Source organism: Dromiciops gliroides, chromosome 2 (genome assembly GCF_019393635.1).
Source record: "Dromiciops gliroides isolate mDroGli1 chromosome 2, mDroGli1.pri, whole genome shotgun sequence".
In the NCBI taxonomy this organism is placed as follows: domain Eukaryota; kingdom Metazoa; phylum Chordata; class Mammalia; order Microbiotheria; family Microbiotheriidae; genus Dromiciops; species Dromiciops gliroides.
The window spans coordinates 287735537-287756266 of NC_057862.1; the positions used below are offsets into that span (position 1 = coordinate 287735537).

At 40.9% G+C, this 20730-nt stretch overlaps 1 protein-coding gene across 1 annotated transcript in view; it reads right to left on the reverse strand.

Annotated features, from left to right (window-relative positions):
- Positions 1-1312: 1312 nt before the first annotated feature.
- The window catches only part of ADSS1 (adenylosuccinate synthase 1), a 91333-nt gene continuing 71915 nt past the window's right edge, over positions 1313-20730 (reverse strand). The window contains exons 9-13 of the mRNA XM_043986593.1: positions 19446-19600; positions 16196-16320; positions 12931-13028; positions 8365-8514; positions 1313-1516 (exon numbers count right to left, since the gene is read on the reverse strand). Coding sequence (XP_043842528.1) covers positions 1464-1516; positions 8365-8514; positions 12931-13028; positions 16196-16320; positions 19446-19600 — 581 coding nt within the window. The 3' untranslated portion in view covers positions 1313-1463. The remainder of the gene's footprint in view (positions 1517-8364; positions 8515-12930; positions 13029-16195; positions 16321-19445; positions 19601-20730) is intronic.

Below are 20730 nucleotides of genomic sequence, written 5' to 3' on the forward strand. Positions count from 1 at the left end.
TAAAACCATTTGATGTCATTGGAGGGGACTTTGAATGAGGTGACTGAGGGTTAGAAGGGTTAAACAACTCTCTCATACAGGAGGTGAGCAACAAAACCGGGATTCAAAGGTACTCTAATTCGAAGTCCAGTGTTCTCAATTGTTTTCCTTTATCCTTTATACCAATGGATATTTATTGAGTATTCATAGAATGTCAGGGCTGCAAGGGTCCTTAGAGATCACCTGGTCTAATTCCCTCATTTTTAGAGGAGACAATGGAAGTTCAGAGAGGAATAGACTTTCCCAAGGTCACACAGCTAGCTAACAATAGAGCCAGAACTGGTCTTGTGCAAGATAGTTGCATTTTCCATTGTTTATCTGAAACGTGCCTTTGTTTGCTCATTGAAGGAAAGGCCTGTCTCAGTTTGCCTTGCATCCTCAGCACTTTGCACGGTGTTTTCTCATACCAGGCACTTCGCAAATGTTTGTTGATTTTTCCAATACTAGCTTGTTCTGTTTTAGTTGCCTGAGAAAACACGCTGCTTATCTTTGTGCGTTGGAAAAGATCCTGATGAAGTCTCAGAGAAGAATCCTCAATAGAATTGTTAGGCTGGCAATCTACCCATGGCTTTTTGGTGCTGAAACTAGATTAAAATTGTATTAAACCTTTATATATAGTGGCTCTTGTCCATCAGCAATTATTGCATATATGTGTATATAAAGAAGTAGATGCATATTTCTCTCTATGTATACATATGTAATTATTGCTAAGAAGTAGAATAATTCACATTTTTATTGTGCTTTAAGGTTTAAAAGCACTTTCTTGCAACAGTTCTGTGAAACAGGTAAGACATGTCTATTTTATCGGCAAGGAAATTGAGGCACCAATAGGGGAAATGATTTGCCCGTGGTCCTATAGCTAGTGAGGGTATAATCAGGAATTTAATCCAGCTCTCTTGATAGCACCTTGCCTGCTCTTTCCATGACCCTATATATAGTACCAAAGAAGTCCACATGGAAACAAAATTAGGTGATTTTCAGAATGTCAAGAGTTGGGAGAAGCCTTAAAAGATCACTCACTGGCTCACCTAACTTTACAGTTGTAGAAACTGAGGTCCAGGGAGGCCCGTGGTCTCATACACAAGGTGTTAGTGCCAGAGCCAGCACTAGAACCCCCTCTAGGTCCTCTGACTTCCAGGCCTTGCCTCTTTCCTTTGGTTATTTTTGTTCCTTCTCATTCTGAGCTGCATGATTCTAAATTTTTGGGTTTATATAATTTTGGATTCCAAATACCTTCTAAATTACCATGGAATTTGAGATCTGAAGGCTTAGATAAATATATAAAAATACAGAAAATATGGTTTTTAATTTTTTTTCCATAATCTTTTCAACTTAGTCTGATCAGTAACAGAATAGCTTCTGTGGCTGTGGGGGAACAGATGACTGTTGAATTGTGCTTCTCAGGACTGAAGTTCTTTCTCTGTTTAAAAGAGCTGAATCATAGATTCTCTTGATTTTCCAACTCCAACCCACTTAACTGAAAAACAGAAAATAACAAATAGTTATTAGAGCAAATAAAAGACAATAAATTAATTTCAAACCTGCTGTAATTTCATTAAAAAAACTAAAATGGAAGAATAGTTGAGGATAAGTAATATTTTTAATGCCACTAATGAAGGATTTAATTACAGATTTTAATCATAGGAAAGGGCTATGTATGGATGGTTGTAAATAGCTGTTAACCAAGACAGAATGAAGATAGAATCTCAGAATTTCAGTGACCTCAAAGATTATCTTTACCCCCTCCACACCTCCATACACCACCTATTGGAGGAATAATGAAACAATGAAAGAGGACAAGTGAATAAATATGATACTTTTTAGGCTTTCTAGACAAAACTGGGAGGTTCCAACATCATGTGTGCTGGTAAATTTTTAATAACCAACTTTCAGGAAAAAAAAGTATATACAATCCATTTTTAAGTTTAATTTACATTATTAACATTTTCTCCATCACTTTCTTAAGTCTAGACAATAAACAAAACAATAAATCAAGCCCTGATTTGTAACACTCATTGATATCCAAGGTGTAAATGCTTACAGTGAAAATTTAACAATTACTTAGGGATGGGGAAAGAGGACAGTATGGGATAGTATACAGTTTTTTTCTCTTTGAATAGAACTTGCTCAAAATATTTATAGCAGCTCTTTTTGTGGTGGCTAAGAATTGAAAATCGAAGGGCTCTAACAGTGATATCATTTTGCTTCTCTTCTAGAACAGACAACAATGAACCAACCAATTAATATGGAAATATTTTATATGATTGCACATGTATAACCTATATCTGATTACTTACTGTCTTGGGGGAGGGGAAGGTGGGAGGGAGGGATAGAATTTGGAATTCAAAGTTTTAAAAAATATTAAATCATTTTAACATGTAATTGGGGGAAAATAAAATATTTTAAAAATAAATAAATAGTGCTTGCTCTCAGGACAACAGCAAGGGTGGCCAGCTAACTGAAGAAGGCTGGTTAGGAGGTGGGTGTGTGAGGAAGGAAGGGAGAGATGGCATCATGAACACCGGTTTCTGATGTGTGGGCATTGCATCTGTCAGGAAAAGAAAATTTAGATTCAGGATGTTAGAGCCAGAAGAGATCTTAGAGATCATCAACTCCTCATTTTATAAGTAGGGAAAGGAAGGTCCAGAAAGAGGAAGTGACTTGCCCAAGTTCATTCATTAAATTCATGGTAGAACAGGAAACTAAAATGCAACCCACCTGGTTCCTACTTTGGAGATCTCTACATTTTACCATCCTATTTTGCAAGGCATTGCTTTCTTCAGTAAGCTTTTGTACCTCCTTTTCCATTTGGCCAAATTAATTTTTAAAATTGTTTTCTTCAGTCAATCTTTGTGCTTTCTTTTCCAAGCTGTTGACTCTTTTTAAATAATTTTCTTGTGTAGCTTTCATTTTTCTCCCTATTTTATCTTCTACCTCTCTCAATTGATTTTTTTTTTGGGGGGTGAGGCAATTGGGGTTAAGCGACTTGCCTAGGGTCACACAGCTAGTAAGTGTTAAATGTCTGAGGTCAGATCCGAACTCAGGTCCTCCTGACTCCAGGGCTGGTGCTCTATCCACTGCGCCATCTAGCTGCCCCTCAATTGATTTTTAAAATCCTTTTTGAGCTCTTCCAAGAAGGCTTTTTGGTCTTGAGACCAATTCATCTTCCCTCTTGAGGCTTCACATGTAGGCAATTTGAGAGTATTGTCCTCATCTGAGTTTGTGGCTAACTCTTCCCTGTCGACACAGAAGCTCTCAATGGTAAGAGCCCTTTTCTGTTTCTTACTCATATTGTGGCTTATTTTTATTTTTTTTTAAGTTGAGGTCAGCTCCTGGGGTACAAGGGTCACAGTTTCAAGCTTCTTGTGATGGGGGATGGGGCTGTGTCACTCACTAGCTTTCTACTCTGAGGCCTTTGTGGCTTGTAGATTCCTCACCACCCTGGGCTTGCTCCCTGCATTTGCTCTTGGTGCTGGGATGGCCTGACCCAGTCACTCCTGTCCTGTGGGTGGCCCTCCAGCTGGTAGCCTGTCCTCTCAGCTGGTGCTGGCAGATCTCACAACTGGCCCGCTGCACCAGGATCAAGGGGCCTCAGTTGTTCTGCTGTGGCCAAGAGCCTCTTGCTGACTTGCCTAGACCCCCTCCATGCTGTGTTGTGCTGTTTGAGCTGCACTGCTCTCCCCTTTTGCCCAAGTGAGACTGACCCTTCATGAAGTCTTCTCAAGTTGGAAGATTGTGTCTCTCTGTCTTTTTGTAGATTCTGTAGTTTCAGAATCCGTTTAGAGGCTTGATTTCATGTTCTTTTTTTTTTTCTTTTGGTGAGGCAATTGGGGTTAAGTGACTTGCCCAGGGTCACACAGCTAGTAAGTGTTAAGTGTCTGAGGCCGGATTTAAACTCAGGTCCTCCTGAATCCAGGGCCAGTGTTCTATCCACTGCGCCACCTAGCTGCCCGATTCCATGTTCTTTTTGAGGGAAACACAGGAAAGCTCAGGCAACTGCCTGGCTTCTCTCCACCATCTTGGGTACCATCCTATTTCTTGCCCTTTAAAGCATAAATTTTTTTTCATGCAAACAATTGTTTAGATGTGCTTCCTTTATCCTGTATTTGTACATATGAGTTTTGATTGAGGACTTTACATTGGTCTCTATTGCATAGATCTAGCTTGCCCTTTGTTCTAGCAGGTCAGCATCATTATGGATGCTGACTCTGTTGTCCAATGTATTAGCTATTTCATTTAGCTCTGTAACACCTGCAGATTCGGTGGGTGAACTCTCTATGCTTCCATTTAAATCTTTGATAAAAATGCTGAAGACAGATCCCATAAAAAACTCTTCTTGAGACCTCTTCCCACAATTATACTATTATTCCTTTGGGTTAAACATTGTTCTCTCTAGATGCCTTAAAAATATAATCCCCATAGGAATTGCATATTCAATCCTTAACCTCTCCAGGTGAATGAGTTTATAGAATGTTTTCCTCAGACAAAGTGGACTTGAGGCATTAGAAGAGCAGGGGGTAGAGATGGGGCTGAAAAGGAGAAAATGTAGGGGGAAAAGGTCTGAAAGGGAGAACAAGGGACACTTTGTGGGAAAAATTTGTGGCACCAATGGAAATTGCCAATTTCATATTTTTCTACCTTTTTCTGATTATCAAATTAGCTGGATCCCTTTAAGGTAGTTTGATAAGCCTGGGGTATAGGGGCAGTAATAATAGTTGGCCCTTAGCACATTAAAGTTTGGGTAAGGAAGCAGGGACATTAAATGAATGTTATTTTTGTTTGTTTGTTTGTGTTTTTGTTTTTGCGGGCAATGAGGGTTAAGTGACTTGCCCAGAGTCACACAGCTGGTAAGTGTCAAGTGTCTAAGGCTGGATTTGAACTCAGGTCCTCCTGAATCCCAGGGCTGGTGCTTTATCCACTGTACCACCTAGCTACCCCTCTAAATGAATGTTATTTCACCTCATTTTAAAGTAAGTAATACTATGCCAATCCCTGATACCTTAACCAGGTGAGAATATAATCTCAATCAATCAATTACAGACTTTAAGAATAAATTTGAAAAGTCCTTTCAAGATACTGGATGAACTGGAGCGACAAGCAACAGGAAGTCTGTTCTAACTGGTTGAGGGACCTGGTCATGGAGAGTGGAAGATATTGTATAAAATCAAGAGCTAGTTCAGTACCAAAGAGATTTGGATCGAAAGACAAGCAAAGGGAGAGTGTTATAGTACAAAAATCCTCAGTGAGCTTTTGTACCTCTTTTTCTATTTGGTCAATTCTACTTTTTGAGGAATTCTTTTCTTGTGAATTTTTGTATCTCTTTTTGCATTTGGTTAATTCTGGTTTTTAAGCTGATATTTCTAGTATTTTTTTGCCTTTTTACCAAGCTGTTGACTCTCTTTTCATAATTTTCTTGCATCATTTCTCATTTATGTATTTATTTTCCCAATTTTTTCCTCTAACCACTCCCATTTAAGTTTTAAAATCCTTTTTGAGGTTTTTTTCAGGAATTCTTCTTGGGCTCATGTCCAATTCACATTTTTCTTTGAGGCTGTTTTGACATCCTTATCTTCTTCTGAGTTTGTGTCCTGAACTTCCCTGTCACCAGAATAGTTTTTTATGGTCATATTTTTCAGGTTCTTTGTTGTTGTTGTTTGTTAATTTTTCCCAGCCTATTTTTTTACTTTTAACTTTATGTTAAAGTTGGGCTCTGCTTCTGTGGTGGAGGGGTCATTATCCCAAGCTTCAGGGGGTTTTTTTGGCTGCTGTTTTCAGAGCTAGTCCTGGCGGGGGGGGGGGGGGTCTATAAGTTTTCAGTGTTTCTAAGGTGGTATGATCCAAGGAAATCTGTGATCACTGTGGTCTTGGCCTATGTTATGGTCTTTCCCAATGAAGCGTCCCTGTTCTCCTATGCTGCAAGTGCTCTTCTTGGCCCTGAAACTGTGACCAGGTCCCCTGCACCCCTTCAGCCAAAAGCATTAGTGCTATACTTATACCTGGAACTACAACCCAGAACTGCAATACAACATGGTCTTGTACCCATTGCCAACAAAGTGTCCCCTGTAATCTTTTTCTGACCAGTTGTCCCACTCCCTCCCATACCATCCGTGCACTTAGAGCTCCTGAAGCTGCTACTGCTGCAATCTTTGTAGGCACCTCTCAGGCCTGCTCCTGGTTTTGCGGTGGTGGTGTTGCCTCTGTCTGCATTGTACTCCAAACCAACCCTGATGAATTGCTAAGTTGTCTTGGGCTGGAAAAATGTCTCACCTTGACTTTTTGTTGGCTCTGCCATCCGGAATTCAATTTGAGGAGTTATTTTAAAGTTGTTTGGAGGAGAATGTTGGAAGAGCTCAGCTGAATTGCTGCCTATGCTTCTCTATCTTGGCTCTGGAGTCAAACAATCCTGAGAATGAATTGCTAAGTTTGGGGGAGGGGGTGGTGTGGAGTGGGAGGTGGAGGAAGAATAGAGGAGGCTGGAGGAAGAGAATATCACATCTTCAGCTTAAATCTCATCCCTGCACTCCCTCATTCTTAGTCAGAGGATTTGGATTTTTCATTGGTATCCTGGCAGCATCCCCTGGTAGAGAAGCAGCTGGCAGCAGTGTTTGCATCAAGAACCAAGAACAGACTGGATACAATGAGGAAAGGTAGATTTGGGGCGCTACAAGGAGTCCTCTGAGTCCAATTTCAGCATTCTGTCCACTGTATCACCTTGCTTTCCAAGGCCCTTTCCAATTGAGATTCAGTGAACTATCAAGTCATTGCTTACTCTGAGTCCTGGATCTCGTACTTGCTAGCTTGATGACCTTGGTAAAGTTACTACCCCTCTCAGCCTCATTTTCCTCTTCTACAAAATGGGAACAATACTTGCACTGCCTTCCTCATTATGATGTGAAGAAAATCATTAGTAACTTACAGGGCTCATTAACTGTGACCTGTCTTAACCTTTGGCCCAGTACTATCATGCCTAACACTATTGTTAATTTTTATTCACTCATTATTTCATGATGAATATGGACAGTGAAGTTAGCCTATTTAGAACACTTTGATCAGTCCTCCCCTGTGCTATGAGTTTTTTTTTAGATTAAAAAACAAATCAGGGGGCAGCTAGGTGGCGCAGTGGATAGAACACTGGCCCTGGAGTCAGGAGTACCTGAGTTCAAATCCGGCCTCAGACACTTAACACTTACTAGCTGTGTGACCCTAGGCAAGTCACTTAACCCCAATTGCCTCACTAAAAAACAAAAACAAAAAAAACCCCCAAAACAAAAAACCAAATCAGGATTTAAAATAATTATAACAATAATAACTGAGATGATGATAATGATGATGATAACTTCTCTAGACCTTTCCTCCTAACAATCAGGGGAGATAAATGACACAAGGGGTTATCATATCTAGGTTCTCATCCTTCCCCTTTGCCTCAAGAATCTGTAGCTTCCTTCAAGACATAGTTTATTTATCTTTTATTTATTTATTTGTTTGTTTGCTTGTTTGTTTATTTATTTTTCTGCAGGTCAAGGAGGGTTAAGTGACTTGCCCAAGGTCACACAGCTAATAAGTGTCTGAGGCTGATTTGAACTCAGGTCCTCCTGAATCCAGGACTGGTGCTTTATCCACTGTGCCACCTAGCTGCCCCAAGACATAGTTTAGTGTGCGTACCCTTTGATCCAGCAATACCACTACCAGGTCTGTATCCCAAAGAGATCATAAAAAAGAGGAATGAACCCACATGTGCAAAAATATTTATAGCAGTTCCTTTTGTAGTGGCAAAGAATTGGAAATTGAGGAAATACCCATCAAGTGGGGAATGGCTGAACAAGTCTTGGTATATGAATGCAGTGGAATATTATTGTGTTATAAGAAATGCTGAGCAGGCTGATTTCAGAAAAACCTGGAAAGACTTATGTGAACTGATGCTGTGTGAAGTAAGCAGAACCAGGCAAACATTGTACACAGTAACAACAACATTTTGTGATGATCCGCTATGATTGACTTAGCTTTTCTTAGCAATACAATGATCCAAGACAATTCCAAAAGACTCTTGATGAAAAATGCTCTCTACGTCCAGAGAAAGAACTATGGAGTTTGAATGTAAGTGTCAGGAGAACATGAGTTCAAGTCTGGCCTCAGACACTTACTAGCTTTGTGACCTTGGGCAAGTCACTTAACCCCGTTTGCCTCAGTTTCCTCATCTGTAAAATGAGCTGGAGAAGGAAATGGCAAACCACTCCAGTGTCTTTGCCAAAAACAGCAACAATAACAACACCCAAAATGGGGTCAGGAAGAACTGGAAATGACTGAAATGATCCAACAAAAACTCACCTGCTACGCCAATGTGATTCTCCACAAACCGGATGTAATTCTGAGCCTTGGGAGGGAGGTCTTCCCATTTTCTGGCCCCAGTTGTATCTGTCTTCCATCCAGGCATTGTTTCATACTCTACTTCCACCTTCTGAAGTATTTCCTGATTAGCTAGGGGGAAAATGCATAGCATTTTATAGTCACAGAATCATAGGTCCAACTTCCCACCCAATAAAGGAATCCCTTCTACATCTTTTCCCAGAGTTGGATTATTCAGTATCTCCTTTTATAATTCCAGAGACAGGGAGTTTGCTATGTAACAAGGTAGCACAAATCCCCTTTAGAACCAACTTATAGTCTAGCAGTGCCAGTACTAGGTCTAGCTATTTTGGTGGGGGGTGGGGTGGGGCAATGAGGGTTAAGTGACTTGCCTAGGGTCACACAGCTAGTAAGTGTCAAGTGTCTGGGGCCAGATTTGAACTCAGGTCCTCCTGAATCCAGGGCTGGTGCTTTATCCACTGTGCCACTTAGCTGCCCCCCAGTACTAGGTCTATATCCTAAAGAGATCAAAGGAAAAAGGAAAGGGCCTACATTTACAAAAATATTTTAGCATCTCTTTTTATGGTGGTAAAGAAGTGGATAGTACAGAAATCTCCATCAATTGGGGAATGGCTATACAAATTGTGGAGATTTATCAGGAAATAATTGAATGATAGTGAACAACAATGCTGAGCATGATGGAACCAGGCTAAAAGTGTGTGTGTGTGTGTGTGTGTGTGTGTGTGTGTGTGTGTGTGTGTGTGTGTGTGTGGTTTGACAAGGGGGTAGTTCCAGAATAACCTGAGAAGACTTTTATGAACTGATATAAAGTGAAATGAGCATAACCAGGAGAACATTGTATATAATAAGAGCCATATTGTAATGATGATCAACTGTGAAAGGATTAGCTACTCTGATCAATATCAATATCAATATCAATTAGCTATTCTGATCCACAACAATTTCAAAGGACTCATAATGAAGAATGCTTTACACCTTCAGAGAAAGAACTGATGAATTCTGAGTGCCTGTTGAGGCATGGTTTTTTTCACTTTGTTTTGCTTCTTTTTTTCTTTGCAACATGACTAATATGGAAATATGTTCTGTATGACTTCACATGTATAATGGATATCATATTGTTTGCCTTCTCAGTGGGTGGGGAAGGAGCAGGAAGGAGCAGGAAAGAGGAAGAGAATTTTGAGCTCAAAATAAAAAAATGTTTATAAATGAATAAAAATTAATTTACAAAATAACCTATTTATATTCTCAATATAGATATATTCTTGGAGGGAAATTGTATAAGTTAATTGAGGTTCAGTGAAGTTGGACACTCTGTGATTTGTCCTAAAAATCAAGCTCTTGGGGGCAGCTAGGTGGCACAGTGGATAAAGCACTGGCCCTGGATTCAAGATGACCTGAGTTCAAGTCTGGCCTCAGACACTTGACATTTTCTAGCTGTGTTACCCTGGGCAAGTCACGTAACCCTCATTGCCTTGCCGCCCCCCCCCCCTCCAAAAATAATCAAACTCTTAAGAGGACCTTTAGTTATGGTTTCCCAGAGTTTAATTACCAAGTCTATTCTCTTCCTTATTTATTTATTTTTTTTTGGTGAGGCAATTTGGGTTAAGTGACTTGCCCAAGCATCACACAGCTAGTAAGTGTCAAGTATCTGAGGCCATATTTGAATCCAGGGCTGGAGCTCTATCCACTGTACCACCTAGCTGCCCATATTCTCTTCCTTCTTGTCTTCCCCCCAAAATTCATCCATTCACCCAACAGCATTTTTAAAAGTTCCTTTTCTGGGGCAGCTAGATGGTGCAGTGGATAGAACTCCAGCTCTGGAAAAAAAAAGTTCCTTTTCTGTGAAGAGCACTGACCTAGGCCCTGGGGAGAGATATAAAATGGAGAAAAATCATGGTTCCTACCCTGATAAAATTCACAGTCTAGTAAGGGGTAAGACATAAATGTAGATTCTTATACATAGAGGCATCATGATCTAGTGGTTAGAGAGTCTGCATTGGAGTTGGGAAGTTCTGGGTTTAAGACCTGCTTCTGACATATACTGGCTGTGTGACATTGGGTGAGTCTTTTAACCTCAGTGTTCTAAACAACTCTATGAGCTATAGAGAAGGTGCCTCTTAGCATTAATAGAGGGGAATTTTGTTATTTGGACTTTCTCAAAATGAGGAAATCACTGGTCTAGTGTGTGTGTGTGTGTGTACACATACACACATATACACAGAGAGAGAGACAGATAGATAAATACAGACATATGCATACATATGATTGCCTGGTAAGTAGAAAAGTGCAAACAAAGTACTGTGTGAAGTCTGAGGGTGGAGGGTCCTAGGCAATGGGAATTTGGGATGGTTGTGGGGAAGAGTAGGAAAGGGAAGGTTTCAAAGAGGAGTTAGCATTCGAACTATGCTTTAGGGGAGAGCTAGGAATATAATAGTGGAAGACAAAGACAGGACAAAGACACATTGGTGGAATGTACAAGTCATGTTTAGGGGACATGTTCCACGCTCCAGTCACTTAACCCCCATTGCCCAGCAAAAAAAAAAAGTAATGGAACATTTCCATTTTGGCAAAATCAAAAGATTTTAAATTATCTACTGAAGAGCTCCTTACTGTATGAAATTATTTATAAGTCTTTTACTTTCCAAAGGGCATTCACAGGCATTCTTTCTTCCTTCCTTCCTTCCTTTCATTCTTTTTTTCTTTCTTTCTTTCTTTCTTTTTGGTGAGGCAATTGGGGTTAAGTGACTTGCCCAGGGTCACACAGCTAGTAAGTGTCAAGTGTCTGAGGCCGGATTTGAACTCAGGTCCTCCTGAATCCAGGGCTGGAGCTCTTTTCACTGTGCCACCTAGCTGCTTCCATTATTTCTTTCTCTTTTTTTTCTTTTTTTTGTTTTTGCTGGGCAATGAGGGTTAAGTGACTTGCCCAGGGTCACACAGCTAGTAAGTGTCAAGTGTCTGAGGCCGGATTTGAACTCAGGTACTCCTGAATCCAGGGCCGGTGCTTTATCCACTGCGCCACCTAGCTGCCCCCATTATTTCTTTCAATACCTATTGCAATTTCAACAGGTGCTTAACAAATGTTTAATGAATGACTGATGAAGGAATGAGATAGGGAGGGAGGCAGGCATGTATGATCCTCTTCATTGGAGGTTTCTGGGACTCAGGAACCTGAAAGGAATTGTCCCATGGCACACAGATAGAAAGCAGAAAGAGTTAGAAGTACAGCCTAGGTGTCTTGCCACTTGGTCCCAAACTTCTTCTGTTCTACTGTTTTTGGCTGATGATAATCACAGAAAGAGACAGCATTGGTGTAGTGGGTAGAAAGTTGTCCTCAGAGTCAGGAAGAACCAGCTTCAAGTCCTTTCTCTGACACATAAGCTCTCAGTGACTTAGGCATTGATAAAGGGAGCACCTATACAATCATAGGTTCAATTTAAAAAAAAATCATAGAATCTCAGAGTTGGACAAAACCTCTGAGATGGTCTAATTCAATCCTTACCCGATGAGCCCCTTGGCAACAGCCCTGAAAAATGGTTGTCTTGCTTCCCTCAGAAGACCTTAAGCAACTCAGAATCCACCAACTCCCTAGCAATCCATTCCATTTTGGAGCAGCTTTAATTGCTATGCACTTCTTCATACTGAACTTTTCTTGCTGCAGAAGTCTTACAGGTTCTACCTTCCAGGGCTAAGCAAAACAAGTTTAATTTCTCTTCTCTGTAACAACCTTTCGAACACTCAAGATAGCAATCATGGCTACCCTGAGTCTTCTCTCTTCCAGGCTAAAGAGCACCAGTTCTTCTTCTTTTTTTTTTTTTTTTGTGGGGCAATGGGGGTTAAGTGACTTGCCCAGGGTCACACAGCTAGTAAGTGTCAAGTGTCTGAGGCTGAATTTGAACTCAGGTACTCCTGAATCCAGGGCTGGTGCTTTATCCACTGCGCCACCTAGCCGCCCCGCACCAGTTCTTTCTAATGAGCTTCCAACAGCATTACCTATCATACCTTCCTTGTCCTGGGAGTCTTCTCTGGAAATCTCCAATTCGGCATTGTCCCTCCTAAAATTGACTTCATGGTTTACCAAAGATTTTACATGTACCATGTTATTTAATTTCCCTAGCAAGCAAATATTATGATTTACAGAGGTGACAACAGTCTCACAGAAATAAAATGACTTATCAGAGAGGAAATTGTACATCGAGACTTTGAACTTTGGCCTCTTGATTCCTGGGCCGGTGCACTTTGCACTATATTCTGTGGCCTAAATGACTGCGCTGTATCTGTAGACAGATCTGTCTCACCGAGGTCCCATTTATTACTTTGCATGGCCATGTATTCTTGCCCTGCTGTGTCTCAGTGACTCATAATCAGACCATAGTAATCAAAATCCTCGTGTCAAATTTTAGAGACTGAAGAAATGGAAAGGATGCCTCTCTAAAGAACCCTTCACAAGGGTCTACCCCCAAACTCTCTAATTCTGACCAAGTCAGGAGGAAAGGTGTCGCAATTCATGTAAGAAGGAAAGCTACTTACCTGGAAAGTATGGGATTCTTTTTCCATTCAGCTTGTATGAAACACCGACTTTAATCTCATCTAGGGCATCCAGGATATCCAGTTTGGTTAATGCCAGCCTATTCAAAACCAAGTATTTCAGAAAATGTTATGTAATCAAATATTATAATTAATAATAGCTCACAGAATGCTTTAAAGTTGACAGAGCAATTTCCCCACAACAAACCTAAAGTGGGTATTTTAAAAAAATTTTTTGTTTTGTTTTTGTTTTTTGGTTGGGCAGCTGCCCCATAAAGTAGGTCTTTCAGGAATCCCCATTTTACAGATTAGGAAAGTAAGGCTCAGAAAAGGACGTCTCTTCTGTTGTTCTGTTTTCCAATTTCATTTTTCACATGTGTAAATATTGTTCTATCATCTGGGCTATGACCACCACCTGTGGGTTAGGAACAATGTCTTCTTCACTCATTTCTTCCATTGTGCCTAGTACTGTGCTGTACTCAGAGTAATGCTCAGTGAAATTCATAGAATGTTTCTCAAACTCAATTGGCCATTGAAAATTGGGAGATTTTAGGGCAGCTAGGTGGTGTGGTGGATAAAGCACCAGCCCTGGATTCAAGAGGACCTGAGTTCAAATTTGACCTCAGATACTTTACACTTACTAGCTGTGTGACCCTGGGCAAGTCACTCAACCTTCATTGCCCCGAAAAAAGAAAGAAAACTGGGAGATTGGAATTTATACATGTTCATGCAGGGAAATAGGGATTTGAGTATTCTGGGCAAAAAGGGGATTTAGAGAAATTATGGAGCAAAATGTAGGAAACTGAATTAATCTTAATGCTAAAAACCTTTCACTTCAGGTATTTTTCATACATATAATGTTATACCAGTAATATAATCAATTCAATTTTCATATATAATGTAATTATACTAATAATATAAATACTTCATACATATAATGAAAGTATACATATAATTAACATTTTAGTTATTAAATGTTGAAAATGTTAACATTTTTTGCCCAGCCCTATTCACAGGAATGAGTAGCATCCTATAGACACTGTTTGAGAATGATGCTGAAGATGGTTGAATAAGTAGAAGTTAACATAATTCTAACTTGAATCTTTCCAACCAAAGAATATTATCCTCGGATTATCATCCTGTGAGGGAACACAACATATTGGAAAGAGCAACGAACTCAGGGGTCAGAAGACTCCCTGCCTCTACTATTTGTGAGATGTGTAACCTTGGGCAAATTACTTTTCCTCTCTGAGATGCAATTTCATCATCTGTAAAATGGGAATAATTATAATAATACACGAACTACTTACTTCATAGATATATTGTGAGGAAAGTACTTTATTTTATTTTTATTTATTTATTTTTTTTAGTGAGGCAGTTGGGGTTAAGTGACTTGCCCAGAGTCACACAGCTAGTAAGTGTTAAGTGTCTGAGTTCGGATTTGAACTCAGGTACTCTTGACTCCAGGGCCAGTGCTCTATCCACTGCGCCACCTAGCTGCCCCGAGGAAAGTACTTTGTAAACCTTAACATGTCAATACATACATGAGATCATTATTATTATTATCATTTTCCCAAAGGTAGTAATCACCTCTCATTTATTTGCTCCAATGAATGTGGTTGGGAACACAAAGAGAACAGTGGATAATTTCAAAAAGTGAACAATTACATCTGAATTTGTAATATATCATATGGTTATTTTTTTTGCCCAAGTTTCATCTTTCTAATTATGTTTGACTTAGGCTAAGAATTAGTTTGTATTAATTAGAATTTGTGTATAAAAGGTGTCAGTGGTAAAGACTCAGTCTCTGAATTTAAAGCAAATTTTAAGTAATCTACATTTGAGGGAAGGAGAGGGAAACAAGCATTTATTAAGCACTTAATAAATATTATCTAAGAATTTTACAAATATTATTTCATTTGATTCTCACAACAACCCTGGGAGGTAGGTGCTATTATTATCCCCATTTTTACAGTTGAGGAAACTGAGACAGACAGAGGATAAGTGATTTGCCTAGAATCACACAGCTAGGAAGTGCCTGAGACTAGATTTGAACTTCAGTCTTCTTGATTCCAGGTCCAGTGCTGTAGCCACTGCACCTCCTAGCTGAGTGTTCATTATTTTTGCAAAATTGGATAAACCTAAATTCTTATGTTACTGATATTGTTTTGACTTCTTCACTGTTTCTTGGTTGTGAATCTTGGTTTTTTTCCTCCTGGCTGTCAATGACCTCCAGGATCAAGTAGAAAATTCTGTTTGTCCTTTAAAACCCTTCACAAGGGGCAGCTAGGTGGTGCAGTGGATAAAGCACCAGCCCTGGATTCAGGAGGACCCGAGTTCAAATTTGACCTCAGACACTTGACACGCACTAGCTGTGTGACCCTGGGCAAGTCACTTAGCCCTCATTGCCCCTCAAAACAAAACAAAACCCTTTACAACCTGCCTCTTTCTTTCTTTCTAATGTTCTGACACTTGAATTGCCTCCATACATTGCAATCCAGCTATACTGGCCTACTTGTTGCATCTCCTGACTGTGCCTTTTCCCTGGCTGTCCCCCACACCTGGAATCATCTCCTTCCTCACTTCTCTGGCTTCCTTCAAGGCTCAACTGGGATGCCACCTTCTGAGAAAGGTGTTCCCTGCTCCTCCCAGCTGCTGGTGTCTCCCTTCCGAGATTAATTTCCATTTTCTTTATGTATATGGATGTATGTGTCTGTCTATCTTTCTATCTTTCATCTATTTATCAATCATCCATCTACCTACCTATCATCTATCTATTGTTCTATCATCTATTTATCAATCATCTATCATCTTTTTTCTTTCTTTTTTCATTCTTTCTATCATCTATCACCTATCTATCTATCATCCATCTACCTACCTACCTACTTAACTTTCTATCATCCATTCATCATCTATCGACCTATTTACCTATCTTTCTATCTGTCATCTATCTATCTTCCTATCATATATATCTATATATCTATGTGCTTATGTGTGCATACACATATATCTATGTCTTGTATTTACAGGGGTTTTTTGGGCATGTTCACTTTCCCATTAAAATACAAGCTCCTTTTTTTTTTTTTGATCCCTGGCTCATAGTAGGTGATTAATAAATGTTTGTTGGCTGACTGACTTCCCTATGCCTCAGACTGTGAGATCCACCAGGGGCAGCGCCTAGGGTTATTCCCCTTCAGTCTTCTTCCCAGTGTGGCCTTGCACAGCACTGAGCAAAGACTCGATGCACATCGAAGGAACAATTGCTTACGCAGTAAATCCATTGATCATGTGTGCGTATCTCAAAATCATGAGGTCTAGCCAGCCACAACGCCGCTTTCTGCCCGTGGTCACCCCCCACTCGTGGCCTCGGTTCTGTAGCAGGTCTCCGATTTCCTGCACAAAGAGAAGGGAGATTTCAGGATGCCGATTCACACCTTGTTTTTTCCTCTCTGCTCGGCTAAAAAGCACTCATCCTTCAAGACCCAGCTCAATTCTTACCTTCTCCATGAGGACTTCTCTAACTATTCCATCCCAACTTTCTTTCTTTATTTTCCAGCTTTAGAGTGGGAGACTCATAAGTTTAGGCCCTAATTCACAGAACCCTTGAATGCTGGTGCTGGAAAGAATGTCCAATGTCGTTTCCTCCAGGGCCCACACAGGAGGGAACCACTAGACTCAACACCATGCCAAAGTAAGATCAGTTTCAGGAACTGGGTATATTTAGCTTAAAGAAGAAAAGACTTAGGGAGAACATGAGAGCAACCTTAAAATAATACACCAAAGAGGAATTTGATTTGTTCTGTTTGCCCCCAGAGGGCAGAAGTATATACTTCTGGAACCCAGAGGTATACTTCAGCTTGATATAGAAGAGAAACTTGGAACAGTTGCAGCTGTCCGCGTGAGCTGGAGTGCCTTGTGAGGCGGTGAGTTTGGCATCATTGATGCTTCTCAGGTTGGAAGCTGGAGGGCCACTTGTCTGGGATGTCCTAGAAAGGATTCCTGCTGGGGTCCCTTCCAGCTCTGAGACTCTAGGATTCCAAGAGCCCCGCCCAAGTTCACAAAGCAAACTAGTAGCAGAGCTGAGGGGAAGGGGGGAGGGTTTCCTTCTAGACCTGAGTTCTTCCCGCAGCACTATATCCTTTCTTATACTATTTATTCTTTGACATTTGTGAGTATGTTTCAAAACTATGATGTATTCTCCCCGTAGCCTCTCTGATGATTGGTGGGGTCAAACACCTGGGGTGTTGCTGCCCTTCTTTCCTCTCCCAGATGTGGGACTGGTCAGTTCCTGAGGATTCTGACAGGGTCCCCTTAACAGGAGTCCATTCTAAGAACAATAGCTGACATTACTGGGAAGCAGGTGGTACAGCTATAATTACCTTCATTTTATAGAAGAGGAAACAGAGGTAAAGAGGAAATGACTCATCTACAAGTCTTGCACAGCTGGTAAGCCCTGGATCCTTTTCATTGCATTAGAATGCTGCCCCCCCCATATTTATACAATATCCTATACCAGTGTAATGATTGGAGTGATGCCACCTGCTGGAGACTTACTGTAGAAAAGCTCCCCATGAAGTGAAGGTCTTTGAGGGCAAGACCAGGAGTCTTCTCTTTGGCATCAGGAAGTGGCGTCTGCTTGTGGGAGGAAGAAAGGAGGAGCCTGGCGCTCTGACTGGGGCTCTTTTCCTGGGGATGCTGGTGGAGAAGGGAGCTAGAAATGCGCTCTCCCTTTAATAGATAGGAACCTAGGCCTTTTCTTCTCTCTTTACCAAATTTTTATTCTCCTTAATAAATGCTTAAAAGTCTAACTCTTGCTAAAGCTTATAATTTATTGGCGACCACTCATTAGATATTTTAGACAGTTTAGCTAGAATTTTACCCTTAACACCAGGTAGGGGGCAGCTAGGTGGCACAGTGGTCTTAATCACGCCAAACACCTCTCCTACTTTCTGTGGTGGGATCCCCAGTCCTGTGCACACTCCCCCCACAGTGCAGTTAGATGTCAAGGCCTAGAGTGAGGAAGACTTCTTCCTGAATTCGAATCCAACCTTAGACACTAGCTATGTGACCCTGGCCAAGTCATTTAACGTGTTTGCCTCTGTTTCCTTATCTGTAAAATGAGCTGGAGAAGGAAATGGCAAACTACTCCAGTATTTTTGTTAAGAAAACCCCCAAAGGATTCACAACTCAAGACAACCAAACAATAATAAACTATGTGCTGATCACATTACAGATATCTCATTTGAAACTCACAACCACCTTGGGAAGTAGGTGCTATTATTATCCCCATTTTACAAATGAGGAAACTGAGGCAAACAGAGGTTATGTGACTTGCCCAGGGTCACACAACTAGTAAGTGCTGGAGTCTCGATTTGAACTCAGTTATGGCCACTGCCTCACGGCTGTTGGAAGCTCTAACCTAGTCAAATACTTGTCTACTGTGCACAGACAGGGCTTTCTGGTTTTTTTCCCAGTTCAGCCCCATGGATTTAGAATCAAAGACACTTGTTCCTGAAAGGGACCTTGGAGATCATTCAGCCTAACTTGTTTATTTTACCACTGAAGAAACAGATCCCGAGAGCTTGAGTGAGTCTTTCCTATGATAACTTGGAAAAGTAGCAGCTGTTTGACTGGTCTCCAGACTCAGTCCTGGGCTCTTTGTACTCTGTTATACCTTCTTCTGTTTTTTAACTTGTTTGGACATGAAAGTCAAGTCAGTCTTCAGATCCTTGGGGCTGGGACTGGGTCTTAGACTTTTTTGTTTTGGGGGTTTTTTTTTTGCAGGGCAATGAGGGTTAAGTGATTTGCCCAGGGTCACACAGCTAGTAAGTGTCAAGTATCTGAGGCCAGATTTGAACTCAGGTCCTCCTGAGTTCACCAGGGCTGGTGCTTTATCCACTGCACCACCTAGCTGCCCCGGTCTTAGACTTTTTATGTAGAACCTAGTAAGCCCCTCCTGTTTATAGAGGACTTCCATTTCACAAAGCACTTTTGTAAGTCTTTTCTCTTGGGTCCTTATGATAGCCCCCAGAGGGAGGCAAAGTCCTACTTTATAGATGAGAAAACTGAGGTCGACTGAGAGGAAGTGATGTCTAATCAGTACTGGCTCTACTACACACTACTCGCCTGATTTAAGGAAACCTCTTTGGGTCTCAGTTTCTTTATCTATAGAATGCCATTGTTTTTGTCATTCAGTCATGTCTGACTTTGTGACTCCATTTGGGGTTTTCTTGGCAGAGATACTGGAGTGTTTTGCCATTTTCTTCTCTAGCTCATTTTACAGATGAGGAAGCTGAGGTGAACAGGGTTAAGTGATTTACCCAGGATCACTCAGCAAGTAAGTGTGTGAAGCCAGACTGGAACTCAGACCTCCCTGACTCTAGGCCCAACTATTGCACCAACTAGCTACTGCAGGACTAAATGATCTCTAAGATCCTTTCCATCCAGCTCCATATATTATGATCAGTACTCAGTAGACCCTCAGTAAGATGAGCTGATGGTTTAACTGGCAGACTTACGTTGATTTGTTCAGTAGGAAAGGCACCAATTCCCACGCGGGTGGTATAGGCCTTAACCACACCAAACACCTCTCCCACATTCTGTGGTGGGATCCCCAGTCCTGTGCACACTCCCCCCACGGTGCAGTTAGATGAGGTTACAAAGGGATAAGTGCCTGAAAGAGACAAGATATTTCAACCAATGACATTTGACATGCTCCTATCTTCCTCATATTAAAAGATGCTTTGCTCCTTGGAAGGAAAGCTATGGCAAATCTGGATAGCATACTAAAAAAAGCAGAGACATCACCTTTCTGATAAAGGCCCGTATCGTGACGCGAGAATATCTAAGTCCAATGAAAAAAAGGAAATAGTGAAGTCTCTAAGCCATAGAAAATAGGTTTATTGAGAGAGGGTCTATCTCACAATAAAGCTGGTCAGTCAGGGGTAGGACTTGAAAGACCCTGAGTATAGGGATCCCAGTAGTTGTACACCCCTACAGGAGCTCCTCCCATTGCACCTTCAGAGCATATTGCAGATGGTACAGAAAGGGTACATTGAAACATGGTCACCAATAAACAAATCATACACATGAGCATTTAGTGACAGTGACAGAATCACCTAATGTGACTGGCACTCAGGCAGCTCACTGATTTGGCCCAGACTGTGTCACATATTGTGTCACGGAATGCTATAGTCCTAATTCTCAATGCTGATTGGTTCCTTCAGCTTAGAAGACACTATTTTTAGTGTTGTAGTTAACCACAATGCACCTTTTAAAAAGGGACATCATGGGGGCAGCTAGGTGGTGCACCTAGGATAGAGCACCGGCCCTGGATTCAGGAGGACCCGAGTTCAAATCTGGCCTCAGACACAACACTTACTAGCTGTGTGACCCTGGGCAAGTCACTTAACCCTCATTGCCCTGCCAAAAAAAAAAAAAAAAAGAAGGGACATCACAACAAAGCTGACACATGACCCTTGATTAACATGTAACCACAATGGAGAGGGATAATGGTCAAGAGACAAAGTTTCCAAGTATTGCAAGTATTAAGCCACTAAAGAATATTCAAAACACATAAAGAACAAGTGATATAATATCTACACTAACTTAAGAGACTAGAGAATACTTAATCACCATTTGTCTCATATAATACTGATTTTATATATGTATATATATTTTGGGGGGGGGAATGGGGGTTATGTGACTTGCCCAGGGACACACAGCTAGTAAATGTCAAGTGTCTGAGGCCAGATTTGAACTCAGGTCCTCCTGAATCCAGGGTGGGTGCTTTATCCAATGCAC